Below are 16,517 nucleotides of genomic sequence, written 5' to 3'. Positions count from 1 at the left end.
AACTGCGGATTAACCCAACATTACTGTGAAAACACCTGGTCACTACAGATCAAGACCTTAAACCTTTCTACACAACAGACCTGTAACACTTGTAGAAAAGATACTGCCATTCAAAACTGAAGACCAGTAAACTAATGTAAAAATATACTAATATGAATACCTGTGCCTACTTGTACTTATTTTCAGTATACAGTATATAAAATAAAATAATTACAGTTATAAATAAATAAATACATAAAAGAAAGCACATCCAACCATAGTAACTTTTTACTACACATGCAGTAACCAAAAGCCAGCCATTCTGTTCAGGAAGACAGCTAGTGCCACACATTCTATAAATAGTGAACTCGAAGCAACTAGATACAGTATGAACATGTAATGTGTTTGGTTTTCCTAACCCTTTTCACCTAGCATTTTGTTTATTGCACATTACAAACAACTACTAGAAAGTAGCTCAAATGTACTAATCTGTCAACAACATGATGTGCATATTGAATACCAGCTTGATGTATATACAGAGTTAACCCATCCAATGATAAAGCCATTTCTGATTAGGAATGGGTGTTATCTTCTGTATTTGATTTGCATAAAAAAACTCAGCCTTTTGCACAATTGAAAACCTGTGATGATCAGCTCAACAGGTGTTTGTAGTTAAATGTGCAGACATAAATTGAGCAAACACTGGTATAGCAACTGTATAGAAAGTGCCAGAAGTACCTTTAACCAAAGACTGGGCAATTCGGGTGCGAAGTGAAAGAATCCTGTTGATAACTGGCCTTCACAATGTATTTTTAGGGATCTTGGCTGCAGTATTATGAGTTTTTTTTTTCTTTGTATTGCTGATGATCCATTCTCTTTCAAAACCTGTGTTTCTGACACTACTATGACTCTACTGCTTCTAATTTATTTACATTGATTTAATGCAATCCATACGGGGCAGTAATTAACAAAGTGGGTACAGCGGCTGAGAATATATATACATATATATATATATATATATATATATATATATATATATATAAATTGTAAATATATATACACCGAATGTGGAGTTGTATATGTAAGAGACCTCGTCACATGGTAGTGTGAAATTTAGATTATGTTGTTAGTTGCACCATACATAATTAAATCTAATACAACAATCAAATATAATTAACATTATTACTATAGATACCAGTGCAACGTGAATATATAATGATATATATATATATATATAGTGCATGTATAAGTGTGTGTCAAAAAATGTGTCGTTGTTAAAAAAAATACAATAAACAACTTTTGACTGACTAAAGTCTAGACATGCACGTACCTACTGTACTAGAGTGGACAGTCACCTTTCCACTGGCCGCTTGACTTTTTAAACATTGAGCTGCAGGCGATAAACCCATATGTACAGCCCTCCCCCTTTTCGGTTTTATTTTTTATTTAGTCACCAGTACTAGGCCACACTGAGTTGCTCTCTCACTCGTCTGCTCACACACTCAGTCAGTCACAACGCAGTGTGTAGGCTACACAAGCAAAGCCTGGACATGGACTACTGACCGGTACATTGGAATTTTTTTAAAACACCGATTCTGCAACAGAAACAGAGGTACTTACCAGCAATATAGTGATGTACTTGAAATCAATAGAAGGTAGGACGGCAGGCAATTTCATTGTACTGTAAAGTTGTTAAGGATACAATGCTGGTGTATCTTCCTGGAATCAATCTTCTTACCTCCTCTCTCCTGCAGGAAACAGACAACAGCCGTCTCTCAACCGGAGCTAGAGCTACCACTTCCGCGTCCATCCTCGCGCGGTGCTGGGATTTGTAGTTTGAAAACCTAAGAATCTCCGAAACTAGTTAACGTATAAAAACTACAAGTTTATTCAGAGCATTATGAAGCAGCCTGGTACTTGTAGTTTTTTTTTTTTAAAGGGTTTTGCGACGCAAGTTTTCGTACCATCGAAGTCGATTGGGAAGAACTATAGCTCCCAGAGTTCAGTGGGAGCAGTATTTTGGTTTGATGATGAAATGCCGGAAGAATGGACAGGACGTTAAAAAACTGAGATTTATTTTTATTTGTATATGATTATTGTGTTTACAAATGACTTATTTTTTGTAATCAATTAGCGGTGAGTTCGTTTTTTCGCATGCGCTACTCTTGTTGACACCGTTCACCTGGCAGGGGTCAAATTGGATGTACTTTTAGTAAAAAGTTCACAACATAATCTTTTTATCCGCCTCTTAAACTAGCTTAAAAAAAACTAAATTGTTAAACCTGTCTAAGGTGCTAGATGAATTAGTCCATAATTGATAGCTGTATTAGTCCATAGAAAATTGTTGGTCTAATTCTACATTTGCTTTAGATGTCCTTAAAAAAATATTAAGTTATCACTCTCAAAAATGCTAGTGTGTTTTAATTTTTATGTTGACTGACAGTAACCTGCCCTCTGTTATGTGATTTTCCAAATTATTATTATTATTATTATTATTATTATTATTATTATTATTATTATTATTATTATTATTATTATTTCCCAGATCAGAAAGTGATGGTGCACCTCATTTTCTTGGCAAATTAGAGGGTGGGTCTAATAATATGTTTTGAAAAATAATATACCAAAGACACACATGAGTCTGAATTCCCTGTTGACAATTCTAGTGTTGACCACAAACAGTTGACTTCAGTTTAGAACTATACAGTAAAGTATATACTTTTTTTTTTTTTTTTTTTTTTTTTTTTTCCTGGTACCAGCTCAACCAACTTCTCAATAAACACCAAGACTCCCGAATCAGCCATGCACCAGCACTGACCAGCGTACACCAGTGCAGACCAGTGCAGATCATTGCTGGAATTTCAATCAAGGTAAAGACGCTACAAGAACTAAAAAGACAAAGAAATAATTACCTTTTAAAAAACATGCCGTTTGCAGTTCACCCAATACCTAGAGCTTTTTGAGTCAATCACTTTAACCCTTTCATGCATGGCGATCTCAGTGGGGACAGGTAAAAACAAAACCCATCTTTATGTGGGGGGCATATGGAAGACGCAAATGCATGATGTCCGCCTATGAGGATGTAATATTTTCCTCATATAAAGCAATGAAAAGACTTCATTTTTTCAATGAAAAATATATTTAATATACGTCCATGCATGAAATGTTTCACTGTGTTAGGGGAGGCCCATCACCATAAAACAATGACATATTGGGCTTGCCATTATAGTCTTATATGAAGTATTACATTCAGTAAGCAATATGGCTAGACTGCATTCTACCAATACCAGTCTGCTTTTATAGAGATTTCCCATTTACTGTCTTGCAGATGCCATAGTTACAGAGGGGGTGGGCAGAAATGGCAGAGTTTCTAAAACTATTCCCCTCAGAAACTCTCTGTGACAAATACTAGGGGTGGTAGTTTCAATTTAATTTGCTAAACGTTTAAACTTCACGATTAAACATGTTCTACCACGACTGTGCCAAGTGTTACAATAATGTTAACAATAACCAAAGCAACTATCTCCTCATATTTATTTTTTCTTTAGATCTTGGGCGGGACGTGTCTGTACAGAAATGACTTCTACTGGATGAAGAACAAAGCTTGCCCGATGGCATCCACGGTAAGACAAAGATAAGAGAGTAACAGTTTAGTTTACACAAGCCTTAAATGACCCCCTCCCCACGCCCCAATGAATATAACAGTTGTTTAGGGTTTCAAAACTTGAGATGTTTAGAATTTTGACCAAACTGTTAAATGGTAACAGAAATATGCATGTGAAATACTGATGTTGACCTTATTTTTTTATACAGTGTGAGGATATTATATATTCATATTCTGTTCCATTTATGTGTTTGTGTTATACATACACATTCATATTGTAGTCATTGATTTTAAACTCAAAAGTGTTTGCTGTTAAGGGTTATATGATTATTTAAGTTTAAACATGTTTAATCTTACATTTGTAAACATTTGGAAAATTAAACAGACTCTAACAACCTTATTGGGGATTGTGGTCTTGATTTCAGTAGAGTGCAATACAGATGACACGGATGAAGATTTTTCAGCCCAAAAATCTATGTCCTGAGCTTACAGTGTGTACTGTACATCCAGCCTGCTAGCCTCTTATGCCAGGGGTGTATTATGGAGGGGGAGGGGGTGCAAATACCCTCCTGGAAAGTTTAAAATCTAATGGAAATTTGCTGAAATGTGTCCCCACAAAAAGAGGACCTTGATACATACTTTTTAAATATTATAATGTATAGCATGCTCTGTAATGCCATACCATTAGAATTTACTTAATCTAATAATATATACAAAATATACTGTCTATGTAACCAAATTAAATAGTTTATACCTTGTGGATGGTTGTGGGGTTTCTGAACCCACAATAGGAATACACTTACACCCTTATTCTATTATACAACCTATACATTAAACTTACAATATTTGAGTCTAGTTAGCAACAGAAAACCAACAGATTTAAAGGCGGTGTTTTTTTTTAACATTTTTGTTCATGTGTAATTCATTTCACAATAAGCAATGATATTCTTTACTGAACAGAAGAATCTGCAACAGAAGTTACCTACAACGTATACTGAGGGTCCCTGATAGCTTTCATTAAAAGGCATAGTATTTATTGGGGTTACACTGATATACTTCAGGAATTGTAGTAACTCATTGTTTTCATATTATTTTGCATGGATGTGGTGTTGGTAGCTCTCAGCGACTGCCTTCTTCAAATGAGATAATGCAAAGAGTGCCACACATGCAAAGTTAAAACACAGTCATTTGAATCAGTCCACAACAATGGTATTCTTGGGGATAAAATCAAGGGAAATATGATAAACCTCAAATGAAACTGAACACTATGGTATCTCATTTGACTACACCGCGCAGTTAGACTGGGTGTAGTATTTGTAATGATATCACAGTATTTGAATATCCCATGAGTAAAGGCTTTTTGTAATGTGGCCACTCGGAGCTACGACATTTGAACCTTTACTCATGCATAGTAGTCAGTAGTTGCCTCGTTGGGTGTCATGGCACTCAGTTTGGACCCACTGCTCTACATTATAGTCTACATATTTATATAAACTACCATTTAAAGTCCTGCTGTACAATTCTGTAATTGCATTGGTTGCATTTTTAACAAAAATGGAGCCTACTGTAAATATTGCTGCATTTTGGTAGAAAAACAGTAAAAAATGCAGATAAACTTGACAGGTTATACACAAGTACTTTACAAATCCAGGGTTCAGCAGTTATAAAACTGAAAACTCAAGAACAATCTGAATTTCACAAAGCAGTAGTAATAGTTGGCAATTATTTCATATCTGTGATGCAACAAACTAAAAGACCTGTACATCGGGTGTTGGATTCAGCTTATAGAGAAAGAGTGGAAAAAAACAGGCAGAAGGTATATTTAGATTTGAATAACTATCAAGTATTGGGTATTATAGTTGTACTCTTAGTATGTTACTTACATTTACTAGCAAATGTGTTCCAAACTGCACTGAAAGGAACATTTCCTTAAAGTAGGTTATAAATTTGTTGAGACGTGGTGGGATCACAGGGAATGTGAAGAATTTAGTTAATCACCAATCTATTGATTGTGTTGACTGCTAAATAAAACCAAAATCCTATAAGTTATATTTTACTTTTTCGTGTTTGTTTTGTGTGACGGGGAGGGGGCAAGTAGATTTTTAAGAAGGGCAAGTAGATTTTTCTAGTATTTTATCCCTTGGACAACGGGTTTTTTTCAAAAATTGCAAACCCTTGCAGGTATTTATACCTTGCATCCCTTATAAATGTTTACCACAGTAATTTTGCTGTTTGCCGAATGCAGTTAGCAGGGGTTTTCAGCTCTTTCAGTTAGAGGCACAGACATGTAGTGCATTTGTCCTGTCTGTGTCTGATACTGTCAACGCTTCGGGGGGGGCATGACTGATGTGATAAGAATCAGACTTACCATGGTTCTTAAATTAGCTTTTTTGGACTCATTGTTGGAATTATTGATTTATTTTTTCCAAGAACATATTTCATTTGGTCAAATCATATTTATCATGAAGGCTTTCACTAGCTGGCAAAATGTTTATTGCAGTTTAATTGGACAAGTAATTGTATTACAGATTGCGCCTAATTAAGCGTCCCAGACAGTATTGGATCATTGCTTTACAATACTGCAGCAACAGCTTTTAGAGGGATAAAAACCAAAACAACCTCATTTAGAATTAATTGGGAAATATAAAATGGCTCTTTTAAAGATGCATTGTCAGTTATCTGCTCAGAGACCGCAAGAGCAACTGAACATGACCAGCGAGTGGTTACAAAGTGAGAGCATTACAGTTGGTTCTATTTTAAGTCACTTCTTGTAAGTGTTCCAGTTACCGTTTCACATTTAACCGCTTAATGACCAGATTTGAAAGTTTACATTGTCGCATGATTTGAAAAGAATGACAAAAGCCTGTTCAAACTCAGCACTTAGGATTGTACAGACCCTGAAAGCCATGTAAAGGCAAATTTAGAGAAAAATATAACTCCATGTTGGAGAAACACAACCCAGAACCACTCAGGTTGACAGCATGCACCATTAAATAGCAGGTGGAAATATAGAAAAGTAATTAAATGACATGAAGCTACTTACTGTAAGTGGTTAATTATTGTTAGGCTTGCAATAGGGACTCAGTGATCCTTTATCCCAGTTCTAACCATTTTAGCTCCGTTTTCAATATCGCTTCTGTAACAAATAACTATGATCTTCATTTAACTGTAAAATAAACAGAAGCCCAACAAACATTTATTTTTGTTTTAGCAAACAATTTTTTGTTTTTATGTGTGTGTCTCTGAAAGGACAGAAAAAAAATAAGTTTTCTTAAAATTCACAGACCAGCGTTGAGAAGACTCACTGGGAACATAAGGGAAGGCCATTGGATAATATACTGTAAGCATGGGAAACTGCAAAATTACCATGCAAATATACAGTGCCAGGGTAAACTTTTATGAAAGAATATTTGACAGTGGTCCTTTGAGGGGTTAATCCAGCATGGGTTAGGTTAATTTCAAAGAACGCTGACAGATAATAATAGAAATCTCAAATGAGCAAATTAGGAAACATCACTCTTTAACAAGAATTACAAGTCCAAGGGGACAGTACTGATTAAGAAATACGGTTCAATACATTTTAGGTTTCATATCGACATTGACTTGCGACGTGGTCTTCTTCCTGATGTAATTACCAGAGCAAGTGAAAATCATACCAACTTTAAAACGTACATAAACGGCTTGATCATTAAAAAAAATAAATAAAAAAAAATAAAAACTTTAAATGAGAAGTCCTGATAATAATAGTAGGTGGTATTAGTGTTTTATATATAGTCTAATTTACAGCACAGAGCCTTCTTCAAACAATTCAACCCTTTTATTTGGCTTGTTTAATGGCAAACGTCTGGCAATAATAATAATGCTGTGTTATTATTCCTGCTGCAGTAGTTTTAAGCTTATGGAACAAACATCAACCTTTTACCCCACTGCATTCCAGCCAGTGGTACCCCTGCGGAGTTCCTTTCCTGTGTTCTGGCAAAACCTGAGCAATTCAGAAAAGCATTCTGTTGTTGCAAAGATGTAGAAGGTAAAACTTACACAGTTTATTTGATCAACCAATATTATGCTGGTATAACACACACAGCTGGATTGCATCAGCCACTTATTTTTTAGGGTAACCCTGGTTGATGATACAATGAAGATTTGTCGTGTAAAATACTCCTAAAGTAACAAATCCCAAGAGGCTTTTGAGAGGATATAGGTAGACCCCTAAGTCACATAGACAGTTAGACCTACGTTTCACCTTCATCAGTGTAGTGATGTTATCCATTTCCTGTCCCACTGTAAATATGTTTGTCAGGTTACTGGAATGACAAGAGATTGGTGGTGGGGCACTTTGTGCCCTCTTTACCCCACTACTCAGTTTGCATCCTTATTATCTTGATATCCCTAAATAAAATATTGGTCCACATTGAATGTTGCACCAGTCTTGCCAGTCACCATTCTAGAAAGCCTAGTTTGATGCAAATGGATGTTGAGTCCAATGCAGAGCGGGGTGGTAGATACTGTATGTTGATTTGCATGCCGTATTTGTTTCAATAAGCAGTACAAATGTAATTAACCAGTCACCAAAGGGATACACAATCTAGGCAATGTCAAGAACATTTTCTCCAAAATGTCTTATGCCCACAAGGCACGATACCCTTACATGTCCATGCCCAATCCAGATTTTCCCATGCCCAGCATTGAGGTAAATTTGCACTGGACTTTGAGGTAAAATACTGAACATACCAGACACAGCAAAAATATGTTAAGTATATTTGGCAAGTAACAGTATTATTTTACTTGTCAACGGGGAGAAAATGCTTTATACTAATTAACTTTTAAAAAGGGTTTAATAAAGTGGGTTGAACAACTGTCCCCATGATTTCCTTTAGTAACCCATAGCAGCCATGTGAACATTAAAACATAATGTGCTACAGCAACGCTAAAGATAAAAAATAAAAAAAGACAGTACGTAATATTGTTATTTAGTATTTTTTTTATTTCTCAGTTTTTGACAGTTAATATTAATAATTATATACACAGCATGATTTACATGCTGTTCTGGAAATAGAAAATTGGCATGCAATGTGGGCCAATTTACAGGGCTGTTATACAAGTAAAAAATGTGCATTAACAGATAGTTGTTCAAATGTAATCAAGCTGTAAATGCTGTAGTGGGCATTTTGTGTTGGTACAGTTTGGGTACAATGCTGATTCACGCATACCTGTTTTCCTATTATTCAGTGTGTGAGAGGGAAGAAATGAATAAGTTTTTCATATACATACACTTACTATAACATAAAGTTGCTAAACTGTTGCTCTGTGGTCGCTGATTGAACTTCATTATGTAGGGTATATGTTAGGATCCCAAGCCAAACTACAACCCCATCGGCTTGGGCTTCATTTACAATTTTAGAGCCCCAAAATCTTTTCGTGTTTGGGGTGGGGTTGTCTTGCAAATGACCCAATGACGATGCAGAAAATTCACTTTACCCGAAGCCGATCTGAAAAAGATCTGCTTTTATACTTTTGAAATGTAAATAAATCGAATGGTTTGATAATTGTACTTAAAAGCGCAGGCGCCCTATCGGCCACAGGGGTAGCTGGTGCACGGTGAACCGTGGATTCCCCTGCCGACCTAAGCCCTCCCTGCCCAGGCGGCGCTCAGCCAATTGTGCGCCGTCCCCTGGTGATCCCCGGTCATGGTCGGCAGTGACATAGCCTGGATTCAAACCTGCGATCATCATTAGGATTTGGGGCCTGTTCAACTTTTCCTGGTTTTCAGCAGTGGCCAGCTCCAATCCGGGATCTCCCCCTCCTCAACTACGTTCCTCTGCTCCACATGAGTGCTGCCCTATAGTCTCAGCTGCTTTCATCCTGGGCCACCAATGGTCAAGAAAATCCATCATCTTGCATTGTGACAACCAGTCTGCTGTAGCCATTCTCAATAAAGGACGATCCAAAACACCACTCATCAATAGCTTGCTATACCGCCTTACTTGGTTATCTATTAACAGCAACTTTCTCTTTAAAGCAGCATGTGCCTGGTTTTCTCAATCCCGTAGCTGACGCTCTCTCTCAATTTCAGTTTCAGAAATTCCGTCAACTGGTTCCGTCAGCCGATCCTCACAACCATTCCCCTTATTTTGGCTTGAATTCCCAGCTTCTCACCTCAGCAAGATCTTACATGGCCAATTCTATAGCTCAAAAACCTATGTCAGACTGGGCAGCCTATATGTCTTTCTGTGCCGTGTCTTCAGTTTCACTGACAGAATTCAAACTTAATCACATGCTTGCCTTTTATAACCTAGTGTGATAGTCATTCTCCTTTTTCTTTCAGGGACACAATTCTACATCAATCTATCTGGATCTCCATGCCCACCTCTCCAGTCTCAACCATCTATAAAACTTCTTCTCTGAGGTATCCACAAAAAAGCACCTGCCCCTTTAGATCAGACATTCTCCTTAAACTAATGTTGATTCTATGTAAGGGTTGCTTCATACCCGATGAGGACATATGCGTACTTAGTTTGGATTTTCCTTTACCGTATCGAGTGAGTATCCTTTGCCAAAAACATAGTATGTTACAAAGTAAACCACTAGAGTTTTTTGAAAGGAAAGGCTAAAAACTGAAGATGAAATCAGGTTCAGCCTCACTGATATATGTACCCAGCTGGAAAAACTGCAATGAGCAGCAGGCACATCCATCAGATTAAGATCACTCTTGGACTGTAAGTTTTATTTATATTTTCTACTTACATATTGTTTTTTTTTTTTGTTTTGTTTTTTTGCTTTTTGAATAGTTGAGACTAGAGTTGTGTCTTTTAGTTACAAAGTACAGAAATTAGGATTTTAATAGTAAAGGCTGATTCATACTGAACATTTAACTTGTATACTGTATAACTGAAGCGCCTCTTTTTTTTTTTTATAAACAGCTGATCCAAAAAAAAATAAAATAATTGTGTGATTGACAGCAAATGCCACCATTCAGTTTCATGGTAAAATCACTGACATTCGCTTAGACTTTGTTGAGCTGACCCGCTCAATTTAACCATCCCGCTTTCAGTGAACACTGTACATAGGCTGCTGAGAGACACACATCAAACACGGTTTAAATTCCTGAGTTGTTAGTTTTCATTCTGATTATTTATCTGTTTATTTATGGTACCGTACATGCTTATGTATTAGTTCTTTAGACATTTTCTGTTACAGCTATACAAGTATAATTTATTTCAAATACTAAATGGTAAATTTGTATTTTACTTGTAAAATTCTAAAGGAAAGAGAAAGGTGTGTGATTGGTTGAACGCTAGTGACGTCACCAACTTGACCCTGAAGTTGAAATCTACCAACTCGTCCGCAGCTTCTACAATTTGAACGCAAGGTGATGCGGTCGTAGCGTTTGTTTGCCCAGTGTGATTGATTAAAACATCTGTTTAGTACTTGCAATTTACTTTTATAAAACTAAAGTGTTTCAAAGAATGTTTAAAAGATATAGAAGCACTTCATCCAGTGCATACTCCTAGTGATTTCTAGCGTAAAAAATATTAACATTATAACGAAAAAAAAAGTATTTGCAGTGTTACAGGTTTAAACATATGCAGTACAATGTTTTCAGTTCATTTTCTTCAAGATTTGTTAATAGTGGGCCACAGTGCCTAATGCAGCTGCACAGGTGGGCCTCAGGTTTGGGAACCCCTGATTTAACCTGTATAGTCCATGCTCACCTTCCAGTACTTGTTCTGCAAGTCTTTCTCCTCCACCTCCCCACCGTCTCCTTTGGAGCTGTATCACACAATTTTACTGTTTCCGACCGGGACAAAAAATAAAGGCTGAAAACCGTGACAATCCCAGGTTTCCCGGGATTTCTCACAACCCTATTGTAGTTCCCAAAGACATTTTTTGTTTTTTGCTCTACTTGTTTTGCACGAAATGTTTACTTCCTAGTCAGGTTACCATGCATAGTTCGTTTCCTATGTGCAAAAGGATATATTGACATTTAGCAAACAAACCAGACATGTTTGCGTTTGCCAAACGGACTGAGACCACCTCTTTAAGTGGACTCGGTACGGTTTGTTTCCCAAGCGGACTTTATTGTTCACACTTCACAGCAAATGTACCGAACCATACAGAGTGCAGACCAAACTCTCTAAACGGACCCAGTGTGAACACAGCCTAAGAGACACAAAAACAGATATAGAAAACTGAGATACTCAAATAGCGTACACGTTGCAGACTGCAATTAAAAAACAAATTAAAAAAAAAATTAAAAAAAACTCCAGAACATTGCAGCTCCTATTACCCATAGAGCGTAGCTTCAGACAGCACTGTTGGCTGGCAGTTACCTTTTTAAACTAACTCCTCTAGTAGGCTCTCTATTTTAACTGCCGCTGCACACTGGCCTCTGATATGAGGTAAACAAACTGTGCCATTCATTGAAGTGGCTGATGTTTACAAAAAACAAATACGAAGAGCTCAGACCTGCTCCGGCTACCTGGGCATGGGATTTTTGTAGCATTGATTGAAGGTTTCTGTGCCATTCAGTTCTATATTGAATAAGGTAAATGAATCAGTTCTGAGGTTTACAGTTGATTGTTTAATTCAGATGGCAGTGAATACAAGTATAGTGTCCTCTCATTGCGTTTTTACACCCCCGCACTGCATTGGTGAGAGCAAGTCTGAGTGAGGGCTGTTGTGCTGTTAATTGCATTAATCTCCTGACACAGTCCCTGCCGTGTTCATTTGTCATCTTGCATCATCCCCGCGCTATCTCTACCTGCAGCTTAATTGGGCGTGGCACCTCCCTAATGCATTTGCTTGTTTCCATTGCTAATACTTTGATCACTGCTGTGTACCGAGCCTGTTCCAATAACATTTTAAAAAACCTTTGAAAAGTCTGTCCTTTAATAGTTCAAAATATGTATGTGCCACAATAATACATTGATGACTATAAGGTAGACTGAGGAGAGTGTAATAATGATTTTGTATATAGATGGTGAGCTATCTGGCTGTAAATAAAGCATGTGACACTCCTAAAGCATGCATTAGCTAGTGAGTAAGCTTCTACCATACCCCAGGAGGGCTGGCAACACCTGGTTTTAGGAACAGTAAATGTCAGCCTGCTCTAGTGGGCTCAAGTCTCTATGGGGGCCGCAGTCTTGTGTGTTTCTACAGATCGATGGAGATCTGTCCTTTGACCTCCTTGGAAGCGAGATATCTGTGGAGGCTTAGTCCATACACTTGGATCCTTCATGATTATAAAAGGACAATCCCCTTATAAAGAAGCCAGCCATGGTCATTTTACCATCCTTTTCCCATGGTTATATTATGCATAGTTTACAATGTCTGACATATGTTTTCTATGCCTCTCCGGTCTTTACAGTGTTTACCTATGCTTTACCATGCTTTCACTATGTTGAATTATCCCCCACAGGGGATGACGTCCCTGCTAAGGTGATGTAGTGGATGAGGTTGTACCTATCCAATTGTCATTAAACTTGATATTAACATTATTTTGTTTATTACTGAGAATATCAGATTCTGTTCATCAACCCGTCTGTATGTCACACTTACATGTTTGCCTGTATCTAGAGAATCGCTTATCAAATTGTGATTAAACACTTCACAGTATACTATTGTACTGTTGACATCCTGATCATATACTGTTTTTTTGGGGTTTTTTTATCATACGGATAGCTCTCATGTTGAATATACCACTGTGGCTGGGGTTGGAATTTTACTGACTTGTTATGCTTTGCTATGCTTTTACTAGCGTAAACTTTTATAAGGGTAATGAGGGGTGCTATTTACCTTGATACACGTTGCCCCATTGTGATTAAAAATCTCTTTTACTAGGGAGACCTGGTCTAGAGGACGGCAGCTGTCCAAGATAGAAATATAAAGTGCAAGCAACACAACAAACAAATGTGCAAATGAAATAGAAAATCTGAGTTTAAAGCAAGTCAAAATGCAAAGTATTAGCAGAAACTGAGGCATTTATCAGTTGTGTTCTAATAGTATTATGAGTTCTCGTGGTGGGGGAAATAACTGAAACAGACCAAATAGCAACATAAACCCAGAAGACCATGAAACTTTTTCTGGCACCTGTTGGTGTAACTTGCTGTATGTCAAGCAATTTCCATCTTGTGCAAAGTTCAATCTCAATTTAAGCAACTTGGTTACATATCTAGTCACTTTAATGGAAGTCAGAAAAAAATGTTGCCTGTACATCTGACTGTTCAAACTGAAAGCTACAGTCTTACTGCTCCTCTTCTAGTCGATTGCACAACACTGAACTTATTGCTCCAAATCTCCTTCAGGTTCAAACCAGAGACCTTGAAATATCTATACTGGCACTTGGCAGTTCAGCAGGACGAACAAGAGAAGTCAATAGGTCTACAACTTCAAAGTCCCAGACAGCCATGGTTCATCAATTGTTTTACAATCAATTTAGCTTTAAAGCATGCATATAGAAACAGCAGTCCCAGATATAACAGGTGCTGGGGAACCATTTTACATTTGTCATATTTAAGACATTTTCATTCAGTGTCATTCTGCATATTTTCATTTGATTACTAGTAGAACTGGTTCTGGTACAAATTGGTGCATACCAATGGTCGATGGTGTTCTGGTTAAAAAACTTTATTCATGGTTGCGGAGGGTCTTTGGTTTTCCTTTGTTTTGATGATTTTTGAAACCCTACCCCTTGTATCATGCAATCCGTTAAAGCGTTTGGATTTCTGCTTCCTTGTTGGCTGGAAAGATGTTTTGGCTTCATCCAGTGCAGTGCAGTGCTTCCCTGTGTTTCTATGCCAGGGGATTCCAGCTAGGTGCCTCGGCTCAGCTTGGCAAACCTGCCTCTTTAGTCTTTTTTAAATTGCTTTTTTTTTGGTTTTGTTTTGTTTTTGTTTTGTTTTTTTAGCTGGAATTACAGTATGAACTGGTTTCTACAAAATGTGGAATAAGTAGCGTGTTAAGTAACTGAGCTGGTCAGAGTAACTAAGTGCAAAAATAAAAAAAAATAAAACCTAATACATGGAAGGCGATAGTCCAGCTTCATCGCCTTCTCGCCTCTTCACTCTTCTCCACAGTGGTGCATTTACAGCCTAGAAGAGAAAGATTATTGCTGTAAAAATGTAAAGAAAATGTCATTCAAGCAACAACCCAATGGGTTAACAGGGCTTGAAATGAACATCGTTCCAGGGGGCGATGACGACAGAAAAAAATGCAAAAACAAGCAACAGTTATGAGTTGTCTCAACAGGGTCTGAAACAATCTGCCTCATGAGTGAAGATGTAGCTTCTGAGATGTGATGGGCATCTGCCCTCTCCACAGACTGCATGCTCACAGACTGCACAGTCACCAGCCCTTTCTGGCAGAATCATACTTATACTAGCTCCTCTTCTATGACAGTGCTATCAGCTGAACTGTCTGACATCACTGACAGGAACTTTCATTCTCTTGCAGCTGCCTTCTTTCTACCTCAGCAATGTAGTGCATAAATACTCTTGCTTGTTTGTCATTCCTAGATTTAGACCGGTCTTTTCATCAACCCTATATTATTAAAAACAATTAAATCATTAAAAAATTTAAAAATCCTATTTTCTATTGTCACACTTTCTGACTGAGGATCTGCTAAGCATTAACTTATTGTGTTTTTTCAAGCTTTAAAACAAGTCAGTTCAAGATACAATTGATTCCAGTAAATAGTAAATTCACCAAAATGTATCTGTTAAATAGTAAATAAGTTTACTTTATTTAGCGTGGTTGTATTGTAGTTAACTAGCAATCATTTGAATCCCTTTTTCAGAGTTTGTAGCACACAAAATATTATTATTATTATTATTATTATTATTATTATTATTATTATTATTATTACAGAAAATATTGTACATGCTATGCTGTATTAAAAAATCTTGTAGCACAGTAATAATAATAACAACAACAACGTGTTGGACCTGGGGCACTTTGTAATGTACAAAGTGTTTAAAACAGCAGTCGCTGTATTAAAATTAAAACTTCACCAGTTACACTTTCAGTGAGGTTAAAATACTCAAGTTGACTGCATTTGTTCAGGAGTTAATACCTTTGCGTTCTCCTTTTTCATCTGATCTTATAATCAGCTCTATCGACTGCATATACACAGGGATAAACACTGAGCAGCTTCTCGACAAACAACCGGTCATCCATTTTGGCGTTGTAATAACCATAGTGACAAGGTCAAAGTTCAGTTGATTTGAACTGTCAGTGACCTCAGTTTGAGCTGTGCAATTGCCGGTATAAAGTATAAGGTGCAAGGCAACACAACGGCTATGATCGCATGTCACCTTGTTCTTCAACGATAGTGATAATTCATACAGTGATTAAATAGCCAAGGTACAGTCCAGGGGTAATTGCAAACAGCTGATTGATCAATCTGTCAAGCTTTTACTACAGTCAAGTGCTGCTTTTTGTATTGAAATCTATGTGAATGGCAAGATGACAAGGTGAAAACAGCCGGTTGGTGTTTTAGTAAGAGCGATTCCTACAGTATAAGCAGTGCGTTTGTTATTTAAGTCTATGTTAATGGCACATAACGAGATCCAAACTATGGAGCGCCATTTGTGTCAAAACTATCTGGCCGTTAGTTTGTCAATTCATTTGTTAATTCGTGAATTTGTTTGTCAATTTGTGAATTGGTCAATTTATCCAGCATTTCGTCCATAAATTTGTCAATTCATACAGTAATTCATAAACATATTTGTTAATTAATCTAATAATTCATTCATTAATTTGTCAATTGATGAATGTTGCTTGTTTTCGCAATGTTAAAAAAAAAAAATGCCAGTAGTTTGCTGACTGTACTATATTGCTGTGTCTTGATAATATTTTATGTTGTAATGTTATGTATTTCTAAAGTAACCGGTGTTACCAGACTGTTAAATGATTTAATCAATACGTTTCTTTAAAG

General features: G+C 36.9%; 2 protein-coding genes across 4 annotated transcripts in view; one reads left to right on the top strand and one right to left on the bottom strand.

Moving 5' to 3' along the window:
• erp44 (endoplasmic reticulum protein 44) overlaps window positions 1-1,752 on the bottom strand; it is a 52,126-nt gene extending 50,374 nt beyond the window's left edge. Inside the window, exon 1 of one of the 2 annotated variants that reach the window (XM_041248194.1) lies at window positions 1,600-1,752. In XM_041248194.1, the coding sequence (XP_041104128.1) occupies window positions 1,600-1,656 (57 nt within the window). In that variant the 5' untranslated portion in view covers window positions 1,657-1,752. The remainder of the gene's footprint in view (window positions 1-1,599) is intronic. The other variant, XM_041248193.1, reaches the window with a different exon arrangement.
• Window positions 1,753-1,972: 220 nt separating this feature from the next.
• Window positions 1,973-16,517, top strand: part of invs (inversin) — a 98,030-nt gene continuing 83,485 nt past the window's right edge. The window contains exons 1-3 of one of the 2 annotated variants that reach the window (XM_041248189.1): window positions 1,973-2,115; window positions 2,739-2,849; window positions 3,528-3,602. In XM_041248189.1, coding sequence (XP_041104123.1) covers window positions 3,570-3,602 — 33 coding nt within the window. In that variant the 5' untranslated portion in view covers window positions 1,973-2,115; window positions 2,739-2,849; window positions 3,528-3,569. Of the gene's footprint in view, window positions 2,116-2,738; window positions 2,850-3,527; window positions 3,603-9,908; window positions 9,990-16,517 lie in introns of those variants that run through there. The other variant, XM_041248190.1, reaches the window with a different exon arrangement.

The sequence above is a fragment of the Polyodon spathula genome, chromosome 4, assembly GCF_017654505.1.
Source record: "Polyodon spathula isolate WHYD16114869_AA chromosome 4, ASM1765450v1, whole genome shotgun sequence".
In the NCBI taxonomy this organism is placed as follows: Eukaryota; Metazoa; Chordata; class Actinopteri; order Acipenseriformes; family Polyodontidae; genus Polyodon; species Polyodon spathula.
This window is presented reverse-complemented; position numbering and strand designations above follow the sequence as displayed.